At 39.7% G+C, this 22,095-nt stretch overlaps 1 protein-coding gene across 5 annotated transcripts in view; it reads left to right on the top strand.

Moving 5' to 3' along the window:
- The window catches only part of PDE5A (phosphodiesterase 5A), a 134,220-nt gene that overhangs the window by 107,413 nt on the left and 4,712 nt on the right, over positions 1-22,095 (top strand). For 4 of the 5 annotated variants that reach the window (XM_072810132.1, XM_072810129.1, XM_072810131.1 and 1 more), the window contains 6 exons: positions 5,199-5,286; positions 8,067-8,167; positions 10,103-10,180; positions 12,883-12,946; positions 18,720-18,794; positions 20,180-20,263. In XM_072810132.1, the coding sequence (XP_072666233.1) occupies positions 5,199-5,286; positions 8,067-8,167; positions 10,103-10,180; positions 12,883-12,946; positions 18,720-18,794; positions 20,180-20,263 (490 nt within the window). The remainder of the gene's footprint in view (positions 1-5,198; positions 5,287-8,066; positions 8,168-10,102; positions 10,181-12,882; positions 12,947-18,719; positions 18,795-20,179; positions 20,264-22,095) is intronic. The other variant, XM_072810133.1, reaches the window with a different exon arrangement.

Below are 22,095 nucleotides of genomic sequence, written 5' to 3'. Positions count from 1 at the left end.
GTAAAGACCTTGCTTGAGAAGGAGAGCCTGAAAAGTCAGACACGGGCTGTAATGGATCAGAACTGGAACCTCAGAGTGCAGCTCAGAGGCTGCTATAGCAAGCCAGAGTCATGGTGACCATCCTACTGGCCGCAGTGAGGAGGAGATGGAAGGAGAAAGGTCTTTCCATTTAATATTAAACAGATGGTTATATGCCTGAAGGAAGGGGGAAATCCTGCCTCCTGGCCCAAGAAACTGGAACAGCAGTGGGGCCACTTATGAAAATGGAAGAAATGGGACCTACACATGCATGCGTGTGTATTTAGGGAGGAAGGCACGAGAAGGACAGAGGGAAAGGAGTGTTGGCAATGAGGAGAAAATAATAAATGAGTTGGGAGTTAGAAGAGGTAAAATGATCAAAGGAATAGGTTGTTTGTTTGGTCTTTTTTCCAAGATTAAGTTTCCATAAAATCAGAATGAAAGAACTTCCTGGTAACTATAATCCACCGTGTATCTCAGGCCTGCATTTGTACCCTGGTATTCACTCTCTGTCAGAGAAACAGAAGTGAGCTGGAGACCTGGGCTGGCATGGTGGCAATGGACTGTCAGCAGGCTCTGAAGGCCACAGCAGGGCAGTAAAGACAGCACAGGAATCACAGTTTGTAAAGTTCAACTGGGCATAGTCTGTATTAGCCAAGAAGGAGATCATTCCCACTGAGGATGGAGGGCCTGAGACACTACTAGAGTCTCTCAGTATGCAAAAAGTGCAAGTTCAAGGAGTCCTAATGTCACCAGCTAATAAAAATAATAATAGAAGTTAACACTTAATATGGCCCTTGCCATCTGGCATTGGGAGCTCCTCTTAGTAATTTATATATATGAATTTAGTTAGTCCTCAGGCCGCCCCACAGTAGCCACGATGGTTACGGTGGTTAAGGGCCAACTCGAGCCAGATGCCTGGGTGCAAAAGCAAATACTGACTCCTCCCCTTACCATCTGACCTTGAACGAGTCATTTAACATCCCTATCCATATTTCCTTCTCTGTGTAATGGAATAATGACAGTACCTGTCTTGTAGTTTGTTTTGTTTGTTTTGTTTTGTTGACAAGGATTAAGGAGTATAAATAAAAGTAAAGAACTTGTAACAGTACCCTGCACAGAGTAAATGCTCTCCAGCTTTTAGCCTTTTCAAAGGGGGGATGCTGTTAAGGACGTACAGGAATTCAAGATCTTGCTTTGTCCCATGTTGGAACAGCAAAAATACTGTGTCTAGCAGCACCTAGTAGCTGTGGAACAAAGAAAGACATATGTATTGTTGACGTGAGAAGAGACACTCAGTAGAGTCAAGGCGTTCATAGAACTAGGGTCAAAAGGCCAAATGAATCATCAGCTTGAACATCTGTGGCATGTAATTTGATGGCAGAGAATGCAAAGGTAAAATAGCCCCTGACTGCTGGAAAACAGTGATCATTTGGAGAAAAACTGGGAAGTAAAGAAGTCAGTGGGGTTGACATGGCTTACGATAGGTAGTTGAGAGAGCCGAGCCCAAGAGTAATATATATGGATGAGAAGCAAAATCAAGGATGGTTGTTGAGAGTCTGTAAAGCAGCAGGGGCAGCAGGCATTGTTCTTCTCACAGAGCATACATTTCTATCGATTTCTAAGGCTTTCTATATTTAGAATGTTCGGATTGGGCACTGGTATCCTAACGCCGCTCGAGGAGATGGACAAACGACTGTAGGACAAGAGGAAAATGCAGGAAGGGCGTACAGTCCATGCTGCTTGTTGACATCAGCGTGGGAATAAAGCTCAGTGGCAGTAGTGGCTCAGATGGGTCCTCATGACAGGATCTCATATAAGGAAGCAACATAGTCTCATGTTTGAAGGAGTAAAAAGCAATGGAATGTAGAATACATTGCTGTCCATGAATATTTTTGTAAACAGGAAACCTTGGGCATTTGTCACCCTTTTATTGATTCACAGATCATATTTTTAGAATGTAAGCAAAGGCAAACACACATAATTTGCATTCATCTATCCCACAACCCAAGAAGTTTTTGTAATGTGAAACAGTCCTTTCTGCATTATCTAAAAATGTAATAATGTGCTCGAAAGTTTAAACAAATTTGTGTCGTATCTGCCTAATGGCATTTCTGGTCCAGCTTCTAAGTATGTCAGTAAGTGGCTGCTGTGTGCAAAGGGCCGGGGTGGCGTGGGCCAGCATGATGTGGTGAGAGGATGTGTTTGAATCCCGGCTCTGCCATTTATTTTGACCTTGAGCAAGTTAGATCATCCCTCCGAACTCTTGGTTGTCTAAAGAATAAATGCCAAATGCTAAAGAATAAATGCTGAAATGCCAATCTGAGAGAGGCCTCAGTCTGGGGCTCCCGGGGGGCACAGCCTGAGACACACGCTGGGGTGCACACATTTGTGCCTGTGATCCCCGGGGAGCTGGAGTGCAGGCCTGCGAGTGAAGACGCGAAAGAAGGAGAAGCCAAGGGGAAGATGAGCTACCAGCCGTCCACTCGGACGGGCAGCTGGTGCTCAGTCCTGCCAGGCGCTTTTGAGAAGTCGTGGGAAATGAGACCCAGAACTGTGCATAAATGGACGGGGCCGAGGGGAGACGGCCAGCCAGCCACAAGCTGCCGTGCCCCACTGGGCAGAGACCACCTCCTTGGGCCTCAGCTCCTCCGTAGCGCAGGCTCAGCAAGTGGGCCCGTGAAGTCACGCACAGAACTGGCCACTACAGCAGTGGCTGGAGTCAGAGGTGGGGCTGCGGCTTTCTGTGTGCTGAGCAGAAGTGTCCCGTATGAAACAAAAAGTGAACATCAACTACTTGCACAGTCCGTGACATGTTGGAGGTTCTCAGCAAATGGTAATTATTATCATTAGGGGAAACATGTGACCAAACTCGAGGCTTACAGTCTAACAAGATAATAGATGTCCGAACAATTTTGCTCCAGCTGGTGGAGCAAAATTGATATTAAACTAATACTGTATATCCTTGAGTTTCTTACATCTCATTGGAAAGAAACAGGTACTCTAGAAGCTTTTCCTTATCTAAGTGGAGGGAATGAGGAAGGCTGTGGTTGTCGCTTTGAGGTTGACCTTAGCGAGGCCAGTCTGAATGGCAAGAAAAGGCTCTGGCCAAAGTCGAGAAGAAGCACAGAACGCAAGCCAGAATTCAGAAGGAAGGCCAGCATTCTTTTTTTTTTTTATTATTACTTTATTTATAAGATTCTATTTATTCATGAGAGACACACAAACAGAGAGAAAGAGGGGCAGAGACACAGGCAGAGGGAGAAGCAGGCTTCCTGCAGGGATCCCCACGTGGGACTCGATCCCGGGTCTCCATCATCACGCCCTGGACTAAAGGCGGCGCTAAACCGCTGGGCCACCCGGGCTGCCTGGGAGGCCAGCATTCTTTTTACCCCAGGCCCTCCATTATTCAGCGTCGCCTGTCGCCTAATCTACTCCGGTGGCCCGGATTACTAACCACCTGCAGGGTGAAGTGCTCCGGGTCTACACCTCCAGCCCAGAGCCAAGCACAGACGTTTATATCCCTTGGTGGACCTCAGGCACCTTGAAGTCTGCAGGTCCCGCCCTCAACTAGACCTCTTCCCCTCCTTCACCTCCCACCCTAATCGTCTTCTCCCTTTTTTCCAACGTCAATAAAGGACAAGGTAGGAACTGGGCATTCATACTCCCCCCCAGGAAGAGCCCGGCCGGGCCCCAGCATCAGGATTCATTGCCAACTCCTACCTCTACGGAGCTTTCAGACAGCTCTGCTGCTGCTTGTGTGGGAGTCTGTGACCCTAGCCCCGGCTGTCTCGTACCCACGTAACTAGAACCAGGACTGCCAGCTTCCCAGTGGCCTCCTACCTAGCTTCCAGCAGTCTCCAACAAATTTACGCGTGTGTTTTTTTATAACTCTGCTCATTTGACTCCATCCGTTGTGTCCCATCATCCGATGGCGAGCGCAGCATCTGGTCCATTGTACAACTCCCTGCACGTGGAGGGAGCAAGGCAGGCGGGCAGGCAGGAGCTAACTTGGGAAAGGTTACAGCAGCACCGAAAATGGAGGTTTGGGAGTCGGCAGGATTGGTGGAAGATTAAACAAGAATAGACGACTGCCCACTCTCTTAGGTTTATTTCCATTTTATTGATTGGGTTTTCCCTTAAGCTACTCTTACTCCGCTCATTTCCTTCCGGTGTTCTATTCCTTCCCTCTTGGGCAGCTTCTCTATCTTCAAGTTAAATGCAAAGTAAATTAATGATTCATATAGTAGCATAAAGAAATAACAAAGTCAACTGTGTTCTCCAACACTGACTTGTACTTTACAATTCATAAACCCCTGTCCTATAAATTTTAGAAACAGAGACTTTCAGGACCTCTGACTTTTTCTTTTCCAGAAAAAATGGTGAAAATTGTGCTTCGTATTCACATGTGAAGGATCATGAGAAGTATGAGGCAGAGGGCTGTGTGTGTCATGCTTTAGATCTCGATTTGTGACTGCGTGTTCCATATAATGAACTGAGTGTAATTATCCTTCCCACCCCCTTCACCCAGCCAAATGGTCCCCACTGTTTCCCCCAAGCTCAAATTAAAGAGCTTGCAGGAGACCCCATACTGAAATAACCTGGATCCCACATGGGGCATGTGTCCCAACACAGTTGTCTCCTCCCTCCCTTCAAAGGGGGGCGTGCACCAGCCCTGCCCCTTTTCTGTGCCTTCCAAAATTGAACCTGATAATTCCATCTCAGTCTGCTGTTTTTGGATATGTAGGCACGTGTGAATATGCTGACCTCCAGCCTTATTTCAGTGGAAAGACTAGCACTGAAATTTGTTCCAGGTTTTAAATTGCAGTTTTGAAACTGAAAAATCTCATTGGTACAGGTATTTCAGAGATTTTTTTTTCATGTCTCAAGAAATTAGTCTTTTGTCCTTCTTCCAATTTACTATTTTATCAGTATTAAAACCAGTGAAGTTGAACTGGCACTGATCACACAGGTATTTGAAAATAGTTTGACTCTCTATTTCCCAGAGATTAACTCACTTTTTTCCCTAGCAAAAGTAGAGAAAATTGTTAGTTTGATTAATTTTGTGCAGTAGCCTGTTTTTTTATTAACCGGTATGAAGAAGACATTAATAACTGACATATTGGGGGGAAATTGGTCATTTTAAACTGTTTTTCTCTCTTCAACAAAATATTTTTCAGAAGTGAACACCCACTTGCTCAACTCTACTGCCATTCAATCATGGAGCATCATCATTTTGACCAGTGCCTGATGATTCTTAATAGTCCAGTAAGTACCTACTTTATGGTTGTGGAATTTTAAAAGGGAGCTTTATAAATTCAGTTTTATTTTTAAATTTTGGATTTATTCCCAGCATCATAAATTCTTGAGCATGCTTTATTCCTTTTTGGGTAAGGAAGGCAAAGCCAAAACATTTGCGATCTTCCTAGCCTCATTTCTCTAGACAACCAAGACTGTCTAAGTGTTGCCTGATAAAGGATATCTGGTTACTCACCTCTGTTTGGTTTTTGCAAACTAGAAACAAGCAAAACTAGTATTTTATGGCTCTCAGTTAATTCTTTTTTTTTTTTTTTTTTTTGGTCAAATGAAGTGGTTTATACAGCTCTCAAAGGTTTGCTTTCACAAAACCATGCCTGTTCCTCTTTTTATTGAATCTTCTGACCACTAACAAACTGTTATGTTAAGGAATAAAGCTACTCAACAGTTTGGTGAAATGAGTATTTATCATGTAAAAAAGCATATGCTATGCTAATTTATGTTAAGGAAAATAAAATAATGTACACCAAAACATCAACAAAGGTGGTCTTTGTCTAGTTAAATTATTAATACTTTTTATGTTCTTATTTTGATTTGTTCATTATTCACACTGTCTACTAAATGCATGTATTACCTTTATAATAGGAAAAAAGTGAAGACTACAACTTATGTGGAACAAACACAATGCATGGTATATACTCTTAAAGCAATTTTACCTCCATCTTTTTATGTTTACCCAGAGTGGCTAGTTCTTCTCTGAGCCCTAGAAATTTGGGAGTCCCATGAGTTTTCTAGTCTTTTTTTTTTTTTTTTTAAATCTCCTTCCTCATTCCTAAACCCCCATGTAGTTTCCTACCCCTCCAGACTTGGGGAGTAGGGAATAGGTAAGAAGAGGGACATGAACATTCTCAACAGACAGGTACTGTGAGGGGTTTCTTACCCTTTGTGCCTGGTAGGTGTTTAAACCAAGTTATTTTCTTGTGGGTAAGTTCATGATCCCTGCCAAGTGCCTTCATTTGTGAGGTTTTTCTACTAGATATTTCTTTAATGTGAATGATCACCTCTGTCTGGTTTATTTATGGCTCCTTCCTCAGCTCCTGAAAATCGGGTTGCTCACTTTCACCTCCTTTCTAAAGCTAAGGTTCTTTATTTTTTTCTTTTTTAAAATTTTATTTATTTATGAGAGACACACACACAGAGAGGCAGAGACATAGGCAGAAAGAGAAGCAGGCTCCCTGCAGGGAGCCCAATGCAGGGCTCTATCCCAGGACCCCGGGATCACGCCCTGAGCCAAAGGCAGATGCTTAACTGCTGAGCCACCCAGGTGCCCCCTGCTAAGGTTCTTTAGCCCTCTTTGTGGTCCTTGAAAAGGACTGGACTGAAATCAACCCCATGCCTCCAAAACTTGGAGATTGCAAGCCATCCCACAGAGTAGTAACCTTTTCTTTCTTTTTCCACTTGAAATTGTTCTATTTTAAAATAAATATGGGGGATCCCTGGGTGGCGCAGCAGTTTGGCGCCTGCCTTTGGCCCAGGGCGCGATTCTGGAGACCCGGGATCGAATCCCACGTGGGGCTCCCGGTGCATGGAGCCTGCTTCTCCCTCTGCCTGTGTCTTTGCACCGCCTCTCTCTCTCTCTCTCTCTCTCTCTCTCTCTCTCTGTGACTATCATAAATAAATACAAAAAAAATTTTTTTTAAAAATCTCTTAAAATAAATATAAGTATCAAGAGTTTTTTTCTAAATAGTTTTCTTTCTGGTCTAGAACCTAAAATGATTTCATACTTAAAAAACAATGTTTATGGTTGTAATCATCGATTCATTAATTAGATATATGCCACAATGTTGGCATCTAGTTATTCTCGAACTAGTGTCTTAGCCCTGGCACACCACACAGAGCAGTGTCCCTGTCTTCAGAACAAATCCTTTGCCTCCAGATCTCATTCCTACACCTCTGGGGTTTTTTATTGGCCCTGAGATTTAGGAAGCACATCTGACTTAATTTGCAGATGTTGTTTTGAATATATGCTGAGTCTCCAAGAGATGCTTTCCGTAGTTCAAGATGAGAGAGCCACTATGCTTTAAATTACAGACAAGAAATTTTTTTTAAATGGTTATATAGCAAAAATTTTTCATTGTTTACAGCTGAATTTACCACCTTTTCAATATTTTTTATAGATGTTTTAACCCATCCTTGCTTTTTATCACCAGTAAACACACCTTTGGCCCACGCCCAGTAACCCATCTGTATTGGCATACTCCTAAAGAATACACACTGTTCTCAGTATTGAATAAATTAAAATTATATAAATTTGCATCCAAAAAAAATGTTACTGGATTTATTACAAAATCCATAGAGAACTGATTTCTTTATAATCATTTTGTTTAAAAGTTTCACTACTCTACTCTTCGTGTCCATTAAGATGGCTTTGATTTTTCAAAGTTTCTCTTGCTGTACACTATAGCAATTAACCTGTCCAAAGGACAAAGATATATAGTAGTTATTAGATTTTAGGTCTGGACAAAGGAGTTTAAGTTTTGGAAAAACATGCATGTGTAGGTAGATGTACCGTTATGAAGCTGTCTTTCTTATCAGACGAGGTGGTAGGGGTGGAAGCATAGAGGGCAAACATCATTTCATGGCATTTATTCCAAGTAAGCAGGTGTCCTCTGTATTCATTAGCTCAGAATACAAGGTGTGTGTTTAAGATAATGTCACTGTAACTTCAGATTTTGTTCTTGTCAGCAGCTTCTCCAAGTGGAGTGCTAATGATGGTTTTCTTTTTTATAAAGGGCAATCAGATTCTCAGTGGCCTCTCCATTGAAGAATATAAGACCACGCTGAAAATAATCAAGCAAGCTATTTTAGCCACAGACCTAGCATTGTACATTAAGTAAGTTTTAAGAAATATTCTGAGATAAATAGGTCTTGGAAGTGTTTGCATTGTTTCAAACTTTTAAAATGCACATTGGAAAATTTTTAGATTATAAAGACAAATGTCCTGGCAAGTCAAATATCTTGTTTTTCAAATGGAGCAGTTTCTTAAAGGAAGCCAGGAAAGCATACTCCTTTGACTTCTTACTTAATGCTAGCAGTTACAGAATACAGAGTTATTTGTGCTGTTTATCTACTGCTATATCTCTGAAGCTAGGTACCAAGTACATAACCATCCTAACGTCATCCCAAGCTAGGTTGTCCAACCTAAAGATTGAGAGCCCGTTCGCTTTGCCTCCTTTTCTTTACTCCCCCAGCTTCTGACCACGTGACAGTCCCTCCATGCTGTCATCTAAGCCTAGGTGGGCAGGAGAAGGAGCTAAGTAAGTGCAAGACAAATAACTCTTGTTTCTTTTTATTTGATTTTGGCAGAAGAATATTAATGTAGAACTTTAATTAGTGAAGCTACTGACTCAAAAAATTAAAGTGTGCATTAGAGTAGTATTTATCATGCATGTATGCATTTGCCTGTAACTAAACTGCTTTTCTAAAATCAAGAGGAGAGTTTGCTGCATTTGGGGAGGCATTAGCTTCCCACACACAAACCAGGTTGTTGCTACATGTATAGGAGTGAGGCAAGTCTGCTGGTGGCACTCATGGGATTTCCCTGAAGCGCAGCCCTCTCTCCCTCTGCACAGAGAGTCACATCCATGGCTTCAACCACTCTTAGGAGAAGTAAAAACAAATAGAATAGACACACAAAAACACATACCAGATATTCACTATTATACATCTAAAAATAACTGCATCTAAAAGTGTCCGCATCGTTGGATTTTGGAGCACTTTAAAGTTAATTAGGATAAAAGAAAAAGCGGCAAACCTTAGTTTATTTAAAATGATTGCAGAATAAAGATTATCAAGTTACTAAGAATTTAAAAATACCTGTAACCACAAAGACTTCCAGCCTTTCCAGGCCACTCAGGTCTCACCTCTGAACCCTTACAAAATGTATTTTTTCATTTTTGGTACTCAGATCACATAGTCAATTTTTTTTTGAGTCAATTTTATTAGATAAGTTTTTCTACATTTGTTTTGTGTCTCCTACTAGATTTTATTTTATATATTTTTAAAGATTTTATTTATTTATTCATGAGAGACACAGAAAGAGGCAGAGACACAGGCAGAGGGAGAAGCAGGCTCCATGCAGGGAGCTTGATGTGGGACTCGATCCCGGCTCTTCAGAATCACTTCCTGGGCTGAAGGCGGCGCTAAACCACTGAGCCACCCGGGCTGCCCATCCGACTAGATTTTGAAAAGGACTCGTGTCTTAATAACTTCCCAAGATTCTTAACAGTGCTGGGCGCATAGGAGGTATTCACTGCACACTGTATGTACACTAGTGAATATTAGTGTACACCCAAAGTCAATTTGCTTCAAAAAGCCTTTACCATTTTATACTGACATAAAATAATTATTATGAACATAAAGTTTTTACCCTATACCATAATATATAAGATAAATGAAATTAAACTGAAGCCATATAAATCTGATTATGCCATACACTTAAAATTTCTTAAGTCATTCTTGGCATCAAATTTTTAACTCCTGTTGTTTCATTTTCTTAAAATCATGTTTAAGAATTGAAATTACTATTATTATTTGTGATTCATAGCTAAAAACTAGATGAAGTTTATTGTTTTACCCAAAGAAAATGAAAGAAGAGAGGAAAGTGAGAGATTTTTAGTTCCTTAAATGATTTCTATATTGGATTTTAAGAGAGGAAAAAACCATTAGAGATCTTTTTCCAAAAAATTTACTCTGTGAGTCTGTCAACCAAAGAAACAAGAGCCTGGGGACTCATCATAACTACCAAATATTTTTCTTTATTTTCAAGGAGACGAGGAGAATTTTTTGAACTTATAAGAAAAAATCAATTCAACTTGGAAGATCCTCATCAAAAAGAGTTGTTTTTGTAAGTAGGTTTACTGTCCTTAAAGCTGAAGTTTTGCTACCCAATTAATTTTACTATTATCAGATTTTACTGCAGTTATTTGTCACAGGGTGATGATCTTGGAGGCTGTCAGAATTCTCTAGTGTTATATAAAGGGCTGAATATGAATATTTATTTGAAAGGAAATGGATTTGCAAATGCAAGTGAATAAATCACTTTGTCCTAGAAGGACCTTTAAAAGGCGGTTGAATATTGATACAAAGCTATAAGGTCCCCTTGCTCATATTCCTGATTCTTTGGAATGGAACAGCTGCAAATAGCACCCCAAAGATTGTGGGAGCAAGAGGATGGTTGTGAAGGGTTTCCCTCTCTTGAGTGATAGTAGCGTAGCACAGTCAGATAGGCAGGATTTCCATTTAACTCCCCTGTACACCTGTCCCTCCCTTCCAGCTGTAGACACCACCCCTTTGCTGTTAGCATTCACTGGTACCTTTGCCTTGGCAAGAATTGGATTGATAACAAAGAACAAGTGGTCAATAATAGAAGAATGACATAGAATTCCAAGGAGTGCTATTACAATTTTAAAGATTGTATTTATTTGAGAGAGAGAGAGAGAGAAAATAAAGATTTTATTTATTTATTTGAGCTGGGGGAAGGGGCAGAGGGGGAAGAAGCAGGCTCCCCACTGAGCAGGGAGCCCAATGTGGGGCTCCATCCTAGCACCTTGGGATCAAGACCTGAGCCAAAAAAAATAAGTAAGTAAATAAATAAAATTAAAAAAAAGACCAGAGCCAAAGGCAGATGCTTAACCTCTTAACCAACTGAGCCACTCAGATGCCCCTGAAATTAGCATTTCTTTAAACGGAATGATACCATTTAGCATGCAAATGAAGATGCAGATTTTAAGGAGACAATACTCAAATGCCCGGCTGTTCTGTAATCTTGCTTAACTTCATAGCCTCAAAATGTTTTTCATCACAGTGCTTAGAAAAGTATAAACTTTTAAGGGGCACCTGGCTGGCTCACTTGGTAGAGCATGACTCCTGATCTCAGGGCTAGGAGTCCGAGCCCCATGTTGGGTGTAGAGATTCCTTAAAAATAAAAGTCTTTTAAAAAACAAAAAAGAAAAAAAAGAAAAGAAAAAGTATAGACCTGCTACTATAGTTAGTGAACAGTTTATCCCAATAACAAAAAAAGAAACGAACTGCAGTTCCAAGTCTGCACAGGTCCCTGCTGCTCCCTCCTACCCGAGGGACCTCGAGTGGAGAAGTGCGGTTGGAGTTGTCAGTGTCCCTGTGTGCACTCATTTTTCAGATCTTTTTTTTTTTTAAGATTTTATTTATTTATTTATTCATGAGAGACACACAGAGAGAGAGAGAGAGAGAGAGAGAGGCAGAGACACAGGCAGAGGGAGAAGCAGGCTCCATGCAGGGAGCCTGATGTGGGACTCAATCCCGGGTCTCCAGGACCACGACTTGGGCCAAAGGCAGGAGCTAAACCACTGAGCCAGGGATCCCCTCATTTTTCAGATCTTAGTGAAGCCTCTGTGGATGCATAGCCTTCTTTGGGGCAAGTGGTTTATACTGGCAAGCACTGAAATCCTTCATGAAAATGGGTTTAAACATGATTAAAAGTATCTTTGTTGCACTCACTTCTCCAGGAGAGGTGGTGGAAGAGCTAGGGTAGCAGCAGAAAACCACTCTTCTTTTTGCCTAACGTAGTTAAGAAGGACGTTTTTGTTTTTTTTTTTTTTTAGGTTGGGTTTCCCTGCAGGGACAAGGGATACAGTCCTTCACCACAAGTGTTTCTATACTACGGTGATGGCCTTTCCACCTGTTCCTTTAGATAAATTATTACAAACAGACATCTGGGTCCAACATAGGAAAACATTGCACGAAGGACAGAACCATTTTCATACAATTATGCTGTTGAGCTCTAGAGCACCTTGTCATTGACTCTACAGCCCAGCATGGTTTCCACTTCTCTCAACAGAAAGATGAAACAGCACTATCCTCTCATTTCCCTCTTGAAGGGAAATGGCAGAACTGTTTGGAAGCCAGAGCTTCTCACATGTGCTGAGGTCAGCATTAGGATGACCCCACCATTAAAGACAAACCATAAGAGACTCCTAACTCTGGGAAACAAAGGGTTACCAAAGGGGAGGTGGGTGGGGGCATGGGGTAACTGGGTGACAGACACTAAGGAGGGCACTTGATGGGATGAGCACTGGGTGTTATTCTATGTTGGTAAATTGAATTCAAATAAAACATTAAAAAAAAAGGATGACCCACCATAATTCTTGCTCCCCTAGGACTTTTATCAGTAGGATATCTGATGTTATCCTTCAGTGGCTAATTATTAGTAGTCAGTGTGTTTTCATCTTACTTCACTGAGAATGGACTACCAAGGTGAAAAAAAATAGTAACAGGAGGCAAGTTTTTGCCCAGAGGTTAATAATTTCTCTCCTTGTGCCAATCTGGAGCTAAATGAGGCAATTTTAGGGCAATTCCAGTTCAATGGGCAACCAAAAGAGTTGACATTCTGCTATCACTGAGTCAGCCACACTTCCATATAAATTGTTTCTGTTTCTTTAGTCTTTATAAACTGACATCTTCAGAGTTTAGGAGGCTTTAATTTAACCTTTTTACCTGTAACTATTTACTGAGAATATATATTTGCATAAAAAGTTAATCATAGCATTGGGCTTCTTTTTGCCTTAACAGAGCGATGCTGATGACAGCTTGTGACCTGTCTGCCATTACAAAACCGTGGCCTATTCAACAACGGGTATGTTGCTTGGTGACAGTAAAAGTAGGGATTAAAAGGTCAAAGTAAGGGATCCCTGGGTGGCGCAGCAGTTTAGCAGGCGCCTTTGGCTCAGGGCGCGATCCTGGAGACCCGGGATTGAGTCCCACATCAGGCTCCCTGCATGGAGCCTGCTTCTCCCTCTGCCTATGTCTCTGCCTCTCTCTCTCTCTCTCTGTATGTGTGACTATCATAAATAAATAAAAATTTTTAAAAAAAAGCCAAAGTAAGAAAAGTCTGTTTTCCTAAAAGTGGCTTCTAAAGTATTTGTGGAATTTTTTTTATCTGATCTTTAAGTAGCATTAAAAGCAGATAATTGGACATAAACAGGTTTTCTTTTTTAGAAGATTCCTTAACATTTACTAATATAAGCTATATTAAGAAAGAGAACATCTATATTAACACAGCAAAAACCTAGCTGTTGATAGTCTTTTAATCCCAGTACTACTTCTGCCTCACTTAGGAATCTTTTTAGCACATTTTTTTAATAACCCTGAAAAATAGGAGAAGCAAATTATTTTTCTTCTTCTTTATAGTTAGCCTAGCCAGCTATACCTCAGCTCCAAGTAGGCATTAACGAGTAGAACTTAAGCATTTCTTGGGGCTCATAAATATAGGAAATGTTGATATAAGGTATCAGGAGGGATGTGATCAGGGCCTATGGCTAGGAGGCTAGACATATATCTTTCTCTCTAAATAAGTAACTGTCCTAACATTTTGCAGAGGCAGTAAAGGGCCTCGGCTCACAAAAGGGATAGCTGTACATACAGTGATGTGTATATTGTGTTTTGGTTTTTGAAACTGTGCTGTTAATCCTAAATGCACTACCCAAGACTGTTGACAGCCCGCTGCTGGTCAGGGCTCTGTGGTGCATAGTCATGGAGCCCAGTGACAGGTTCATCTCACATGCTGAGAAAACGAGATCAGAAATGTACCCTCCAGGAAGCCCGAGTGGCTCAGCGGTCTAGTGCCACCTTCAGTCCAGGGCATGATCCTGGAGTCCCAGGATCGAGTCCCACGTCAGGCTCCCTGCATGGAGCCTGCTTCTCCTTCTGCCTGTGTCTCTGCCTCTCTCTCTCTCTCTCTCTCTGTGTGTGTGTCTCTCATGAGTAAATAAATAAAATCTTTTAAAAAAAAGTTTTAAAAATGAAATGTCCCCTTTACGTGCCAAAGCTGACACTCTGTAAGCACTCAGGAAAGGTAGTCTTTACAGACTGTCCTGCTCCATAATAATTGGGACTATATGTCCATTTCCAAATAGGGAAGAAAATGGAGGAGAGAATAATTTGTTTTTTTCATTTATCCTTTCTTCTTAATCAAATCCCCAAAAAAGAGCAGTGAAGTTGGGGTCCAGACATGAAAAACAATATTATAAAGCCTCTATAACTAAAATAGTTTGTTATTGGGGACAGGCTAGCGGAACACAATAGAGCATTGAGAATTGCATAGAACATTTAGTATATAATAAAGATAGCATTTCAAATAACTGGGGGAAAAGAGAGACTTTTTTACTAAATAATCTTAGGGTGACTTTCCCATCTTCCATAACCAGATGGCAAGACAAAATTGGATGTACTTTGCATACTTAAATTCCAAATGGAGCATAGAGATCAATGTGAGAATTAAACCATAGAAGTACTAAATAAAAACATCTGTGGATTCTTCTATAACTTAGGAGTGAGAAAACTTTCCTAGCTATGGCTCAACATGCAGAATCAATGGCAAAAGACACTATAAGCAAAGTAAAAGTCCATGAGAAAATGGTAAAAATATTTGCAGCTTATATTTGATAGATAGTTAATACCCCTAATATTAAAAAACTTGTAAAAATAGAGAAGAAAAAATGACAGCAACACTAAAGAAAAATAAGCCAAAAATTTGAACTAAAAGTTGTTGGAATGTGAATGGGCCTTACTCATCTGCCAAGGTTCTCAGAACCGTATTCATAAGAAAAAAGGCAAATAAAACTACACTGACACAAAAAAGCTTGTATAGAATCTCATAACAGCTTTATTCCTAATAGATTATCTGTGGCAGACATGTTCAAGACCTCCAGCGGATGCCTGAAACCACAGATAGGACTGAGCCATTATATATACTATGTTTTTTCATTATATACGTAACTATGATAAAGTTTAATTTATAAATTAGGCACAGTAAGAGATGAACAATAATAATAAAATACAACAATTATAACAATATACTGCAATAGAAGTTATGTGAATGTGGGGTGTCTCTCTCTCTCATTATATTGCACCCTCTCTCCTCGTGACGATGGGAGACAATAAAGTTGAGAGGTAGCAAGGTGGAGGATACAGGTGTTGTGATGTAGTGTTCGTTAGGCTACTGTTGACTTTCTGAACATCTATCAGATGGAGGATCATCTGCTTCTGGACCGTGATTAACCTCTGGTAACCGGAACCATGGAAAGCAAAACTGTGGATGAGGAGTGGCTACTGTAATTAGAACTAGAAACAGGGATCCCTGGGTGGCGCAGCGGTTTAGCGCCTGCCTCTGGCCCAGGGCGTGATCCTGGGGACCCGGGATCGAATCCCACATCGGGCTCCCGGTGCATGGAGCCTGCTTCTCCCTATGCCTGTGTCTTTGCCTCTCTCTCTCTTTCTGTGTGACTATCATAAATAAATAAAATTAAAAAAAAAAAATGAACTAGAAACAACTCAAACATCTACCAGCAGGATAGCTAAACATACTGCAGTATATTCCTTATACAGTGGAGTCCTGCTCAACAATAAAAAGAAACTCGCCGTTGATATGCAACAACACGGATTCTCATAAACACTCTACAGAGCAAAAGAATATATCCTGTGATTTCATTTATATAGAGTTCTAGACCAGGCAAAACTAATCTGTGGTGAAAGAAATGAAATAGTGATTGTGAGGGAAGGAAGGAAGGAAGGAAGGAAGGAAGGAAGGAAGGAAGGAAGGAAGGAAGGAGCAGGAATTGACTGAGAAGGGTCCTAAGGGTGGTAGAAGCATTCTCTGTCTTGGATGGGGTATTTGTCACATGGTTATATGCATTTGTCAAGACACTGAACTCATGTTCTGTGCAACTCACAGTATGTAAATTCTACTTCATTAAAAGAAAAACAATATTGAGGGACCCTGGGTGGCTCAGCAGTTGATCCTGGAGTCCCACATCGCTGTATGGAGCTTGCTTCTCCCCCTGCCTCTTTCTCTGCCTCTCTCTCTCTGTGTCTCTCATGAATATATAAATAAAATCTTTTATTTTTTTAAAGGATTTTATTTATATATTCATGAGAGACACAGAGAGAGAGAGAGAGAGAGAGACAGAGGCAGAGACACAGGCAGAGGGAGAAGCAGACTCCATGCAGGGAGCCCGACGTGGGACTCAATCCCGGGTCTCCAGGATCAGGCCCTGGGCTGAAGGCGGCGCTAAACCGCTGCGCCACTGGGGCTGCCCCAATAAAATCTTTTAAAACACACCCACACACACACACACACAGAAAAACAACATTGAGATACCATTTCTTACTGTCCAGTTGGCAAAATCCAAAGGTTTTATGATCTACTCTGTTGGGGAAGTTGAGGGAAAACAAGGAATGCAAAATACTGTAACTCTTGGGAAGTTTATAAATACACATATTCATTTACCATTACTTCTAGGCATCTTATCCCAAAGATATAGTGGAAAAAATATAAAAAGACCTTTATACAAGGCTGTTCACTTTTGTACTATTGGTAAGGACAAAGACTGGAAGTAACCCAAATATTCATCAGTAGGGGACTGATTAAGTAATTTATAGTACATTTACAGAATGAGTTCTATGTACTAGTGTAGATTTAACTTTGGAACCACATAAATCGTTTTCAAAATTATAAAGTTGAGGGCAGCCCCAGTGGCCCAGCGGTTTAGCGCCACCTTCAGCCTGGGGTGTGATCCTGGAGACCCAGGATCGAGTCCCACATGGGGCTCCCTGCATGGAGCCTGCTTCTCCCTCTGCCTGTGTCTCTGCCTCTGTGTGTGTGTGTGTGTGTGTGTGTGTGTGTGTGTGTGTGTCTGTCATGAATAAATAAAATCTTAAAAAAAATAAAATTGTAAAGTTGAATTCTAAGTAGCCCTAAGCCTTGAAAATAAAATGAGACAAACCTGATTTGTGGTTGCAAAACCACACTAAAAGGAACTATTTCATTCCACGTGACATTAAAACAGTAATTTGATCATGTATCTACAGTGGAATGTACCCTAAAAACAAAAAGGAATTACCAAAAAAAAGCCTTTAAAGCTGTTTTCAGTAATCTTAGTGTTAGTGGTAATTTTGTACAGATATTCAATCACTGTTGTAGATTATATGGAATAAAAGCAAATAAAAGATTGTATTGGTATTGTTGACAGCCAGGATCGTCAGTTTATGTAGAAAGATAAAGGTGAATAAGGTTGGGTGGAAATGTTGTAGTCCTGAACTTGAATTGAAATGTTATTTGAACTTCTGTTGTATATCCTGGCTCTGTCCTCTGAATAATGACTTAACCTGGTAGTAATGATTGAGCTCATATTGGGGTTTCTAAGTACCTCAGTTTAAATGAACAAGGGCTCCAACAAAGAAATAGCTGATAGCAGCTGTAAAGCAGGAAATGTACAAAATGAGCCTGGAACATCTTATTATATCAGAAAGCAGAGAAGCTATCAAAGACTCATAGGGTTTTGACAAAAGACAGAGAAGCCACCTTATTAAGCTCACTGGTCAAAATGGACAATCTCAGTATCACTAAGGTTTGAAATACATTAAATATATTTAAATTTAAAAGTTCAAAACAATAGTAAAAATAAAATGAAACCTTCCCTAGTTATCCTTGATAAGTTGCTTAGGAACCCAAAGTTATTTTTTTCAAATGGTAATTAAAGTAGAAAAATCCAACATTTCTCCTTCTTTTCCTTATATGAATTGTGCTTTAGGGTAACTAAATAATTGATGGTGGGAACTTTCTTTTTATTGTATTTATTGTATTTCAATATTTCAACTATTCCTTTTTATAAAGGAATGATCACTTTGAATATCAGCTTTTTGTAGCCCCTGAATTAGCAGATCTAGACAAAGATCACTCATGGTCTCTAATAGCACAAAAAGAGAGGCAGCCAGGCGTTATATAGCTCTTGATGGAAGTACACAGCACTGCCTATGAAGTAGTCCAAGAAAAGAATTTATCTAATCCAGCCTCTAGATTTTATTAGTGTGTGGAAATCCAGGGCACAGAGGAACATCAAATGACATCATGGGGAAGCAATTGCCAAAATCCAGATAGTGGGGAACTTCAGGATACACAACTCAGTTTATTTAACAACAACAACAAAAATTACAGGGAAAGATTTTGAAAAGAGGAGGAACATGTAGATTAAAATAAACTTAAAAGGCATATCTGTCAGGTGCCATATATGCACCTATATCGGCACCGTGGTATAACAGGTGCTTAACCAATATCTCATTGATGATGCGTACAGATGGGCACACACTGCCTCTTCCCCATTGATTGCTGAAGTTGAAATAACCTGTTGCTTTTTTCTGCCTAATTACAAGTTACAAGCTCTAGCCTTTGTGATGAGGCACATATTTAAAAGCAAACAAAATATAATTTCTAGTACTCATTATTGCTTTATTATCATTTTACTGACGTGGTTGAAAGCTAGCTTTGATAGACTTTATTATCTTTATTCAAAGTCTCTATTTGACAGTTACACGCTTTTAATTGCCAAAACTCATTCGGTTATTTATTTCAGATAGCAGAACTTGTAGCAACTGAATTTTTTGACCAAGGAGACAGAGAGAGAAAAGAACTCAACATAGAGCCTGCTGTAAGTATGAGACCTTGGTGGTAGGAATTATACAGATAGACTTGCTTAGTGTAGACTTCTTATATTTTCTATGGGATCTTTACTGAGGAACACAATTTCTTTCAGTTTAGTTTTTAAAACATTTTTTCTTATGAAAAGAATTATACATGTTCATTACAGAAAACATAAGCAAATAAGAGAAAAAGATTCTTTACATCATAATGTACCTACTTTTTTATAATTTGTTTTTTCTATTTAAATATCATAAGCTAATTCCCATTCTAACAGATGTCCATGTGTGTATTATTTATAATGATCACATGAAGTAGATGGAGTCATAGTTCCCCTGCTTCCTCTGTTGTAATGTCTGCAGTGTTCACTATGACCAATAGCACTTTGATAAACTTCTCTGTTGCTAATGTTTCTGTGCCAGTTTTCATCATCTTGTTAGGATAAATTCCCAGAATTGCTATGTTAAAGGGCACAGATTTTTTTAAGGTCTTTGATACACAGAGTATGGATCTCACAGACAAAAAAAAAAAAAAAAAAAAAAAAGCCATTTCTGGCTTTTAGAATGAGTTTTTCCTGAAAATGAAGCCTTGAGTCTTTTTTTCAATTCAAATGGACATTTATTGAACCCATATTAATGGGTACATGGTTATGACCCCCCTCTGTGTACAGCTCCATCCACTCTGCTCTTTAGCCTCAGCTGGGCACATCCTGTGTCTTTCACAATTACTCAGTGTCCTCTAATGTAATGGTAGGCTCATTCAGAAGCTCAGAATCTTTTTAGAAAGTGGTGGGTAGCAGAGTGATGATAACAGCTAATGGGAAATCTGCTTCATTTTAAACAAGTACTGAGACAGACTCATTTCTTCCCATGGCAGTGCTGGGCTCATCTGGTGCTCCAGCCATGACCTCCTGGGAATAAACAGAGGGACATCTGCATAATCGTCACTCAGAAAGCTCTCTGCATGAATTGAATTGCAATCAGCTGTGGCCTCGGTGGCTTCTTCCACAAAACTGAGGGTGTTTGATTTTACATCAATAAATAGACAATTCAGAGCTGTTCTCCAGATATATGTCAGTGGTCAGCTCTGGGTCAGTGGCTGACTCTAGTAAGAGATCAATTCCAAGGTAGTGTGGGAAAAGTCAGCCAGGATGAACAAGGCAGTAAGGATCAGGGTCTTCCAGAGCACAGGGCTGGCAGGGAGTGTAGGAAACTTCCCCACAAAGGAAGGAGACAGATAGGCAAGTACCTGGCCTTTCTCACCCTGCCCATGATGCATGTTTTTGGAGCCAACTTGCATTGTGTTCTTTAAGTAAATGCAGATCTGTGTGTGTATGTGTGTTTCTGTGTTTGTGTGTGTATGTGTGTGTATGTGTTTCTGTGTTTGTGTTTTCAGGATCTAATGAACAGGGAGAAGAAAAACAAAATCCCAAGTATGCAAGTTGGGTTCATAGATGCCATCTGCTTGCAACTATATGAGGTATTTATATGAAAACACGAGACTTGCTAAACTTAGACTGTGTTATGAATTAAAACCTCAAGTAAATTGAAGCAATTGACACTAGGCTTTTCTTTCTTTTCTTTTCTTTTCTTTTCTTTTCTTTTCTTTTCTTTTCTTTTCTTTTCTTTTCTTTTCTTTTCTTTTCTTTTCCCTTCCTGATGATCACACTGTTTGCATTGAATAAAGAACACATTTTATATTTGATTTTTCTCAAAAACTTTAATTCATCAATGTAGAACTATCTGTTGAGTGCGTACTTTGTGCTAGACTCTAGCAAACTGATGTAGGAATACTAAAAAGAATTAACTACGTTACCTTAAGGAGGGATACTGTGCATACTCTATGTTAGCATCTTTTTTTCAGTTTAGGACTAAATAAAGAAAAAAAATCATTCTTTTTCTCATTGTATAATGTAGCTTTATTTTTTTAAAGAGTTATTTATTTATTTATTTATTTATTTATTTATTTGAGAGAGAGAGAGAGAGGCAGAGACACAGGCAGGGGAGAAGCAGGCTCCATGCAGGGAGCCCGACGTGGGACTCGATCCTGGGTCTTTAGGATCATGCCCTGGGCTGAAGGCGGCGTTAAACCGCTGAGCCATCCAGGGATCCTGTATAGTGTAGCTTTAATATCGTTAAAATTTTTATAATGATGTAAAGGAGGTAGCTGGAAGAATAGTACAGGTTCCCATTTGCTGGCTTGGGATTTTTATTTTTTAGGTAGAGATAGTCTTCCTAAAACATCCAGTTTGCTAGTTTAGATGCTTAAGCCCAAAGTACAGAAAGTAGACACTATCCTTATTTTTAAAGGTTAAATAGGAAACTATCTTAAGTTTTAACTGTTTGGGAAAACAGCATTTATCATAGGGTTATAGAATGTCAAGACTCAAAGAAACCCTAGAATCTTCTAATCCAGACATTTCACAATTCATAACTGTTTTATCCTACATTTTGTATCTGTGTAAGGATTTATTTCATTTGAATCTACTGTTAAATTCTATGTAATATTGTTACGTACCTTTACTATTATTTATTACAGAAATAATATTCTTGCAGAAAATCACGGAATTATAATTTCACTATGCAGATAACTACTATTAATATATTAGTGTATATGTTTTATGAAATTTTCATTTTTTTCACTTAACAAATTTGCTTTTTGTAATTCATAATATATCATAATGTGTATTCTTCCATACCATATGTGTTTCTATGATATTTTTAAAGGCTGCAAATTAGAGACACCTGGGTGGCTCAGTGTGCCTTTGGCCCAAGACATGATCCCAGGATCCAATATCTAGTCCCACATTGTGCTCCTTGCAGGGAGCTTGCTTCTCCCTCTGCCTATGTCTCTGCCTTTCTCTCCGTGTCTCTCATGAATAAATAAAATCTTTAAAAAAAAAAGTAAAGGCTGCAAAATAGTGAACTAATATATCCAACCCTGTCGTTGGGTATTTAAAGTTATTTTCAGAGTTTCTCTATTCCTGCAGTGAACTTTTTTATATCTAAATATGTATTGCAGTATAATTAGTAAATAATAATACCATGCAGAATTATAAAGTAATCTTTATTATAATCTTGGATACAGATCTGTTTAAGTACATTGTATAGAACTATTTTATAGAAAAAAATGAAAACTAAACAGTGCCCAGTACACTCACACTTAGGGAGAGCCATCTGTACTACAAAAAAAGCAAAATGTATTGTTTCCCTGCAGAGCAGATTCCATACAGATCTGTCTCAAGCATAACTGAGTAATATTATGTTGGAATATATGTGTATGCTCTATCCCAGCACATGCCACTTGTCAGT

The sequence above is a fragment of the Canis lupus genome, chromosome 33 (assembly GCF_048164855.1).
Source record: "Canis lupus baileyi chromosome 33, mCanLup2.hap1, whole genome shotgun sequence".
NCBI lineage: Eukaryota > Metazoa > Chordata > Mammalia > Carnivora > Canidae > Canis > Canis lupus.
The sequence above is the reverse complement of the archived record's forward strand: the minus strand, read 5'-3'. Positions and strand labels throughout refer to the sequence as shown.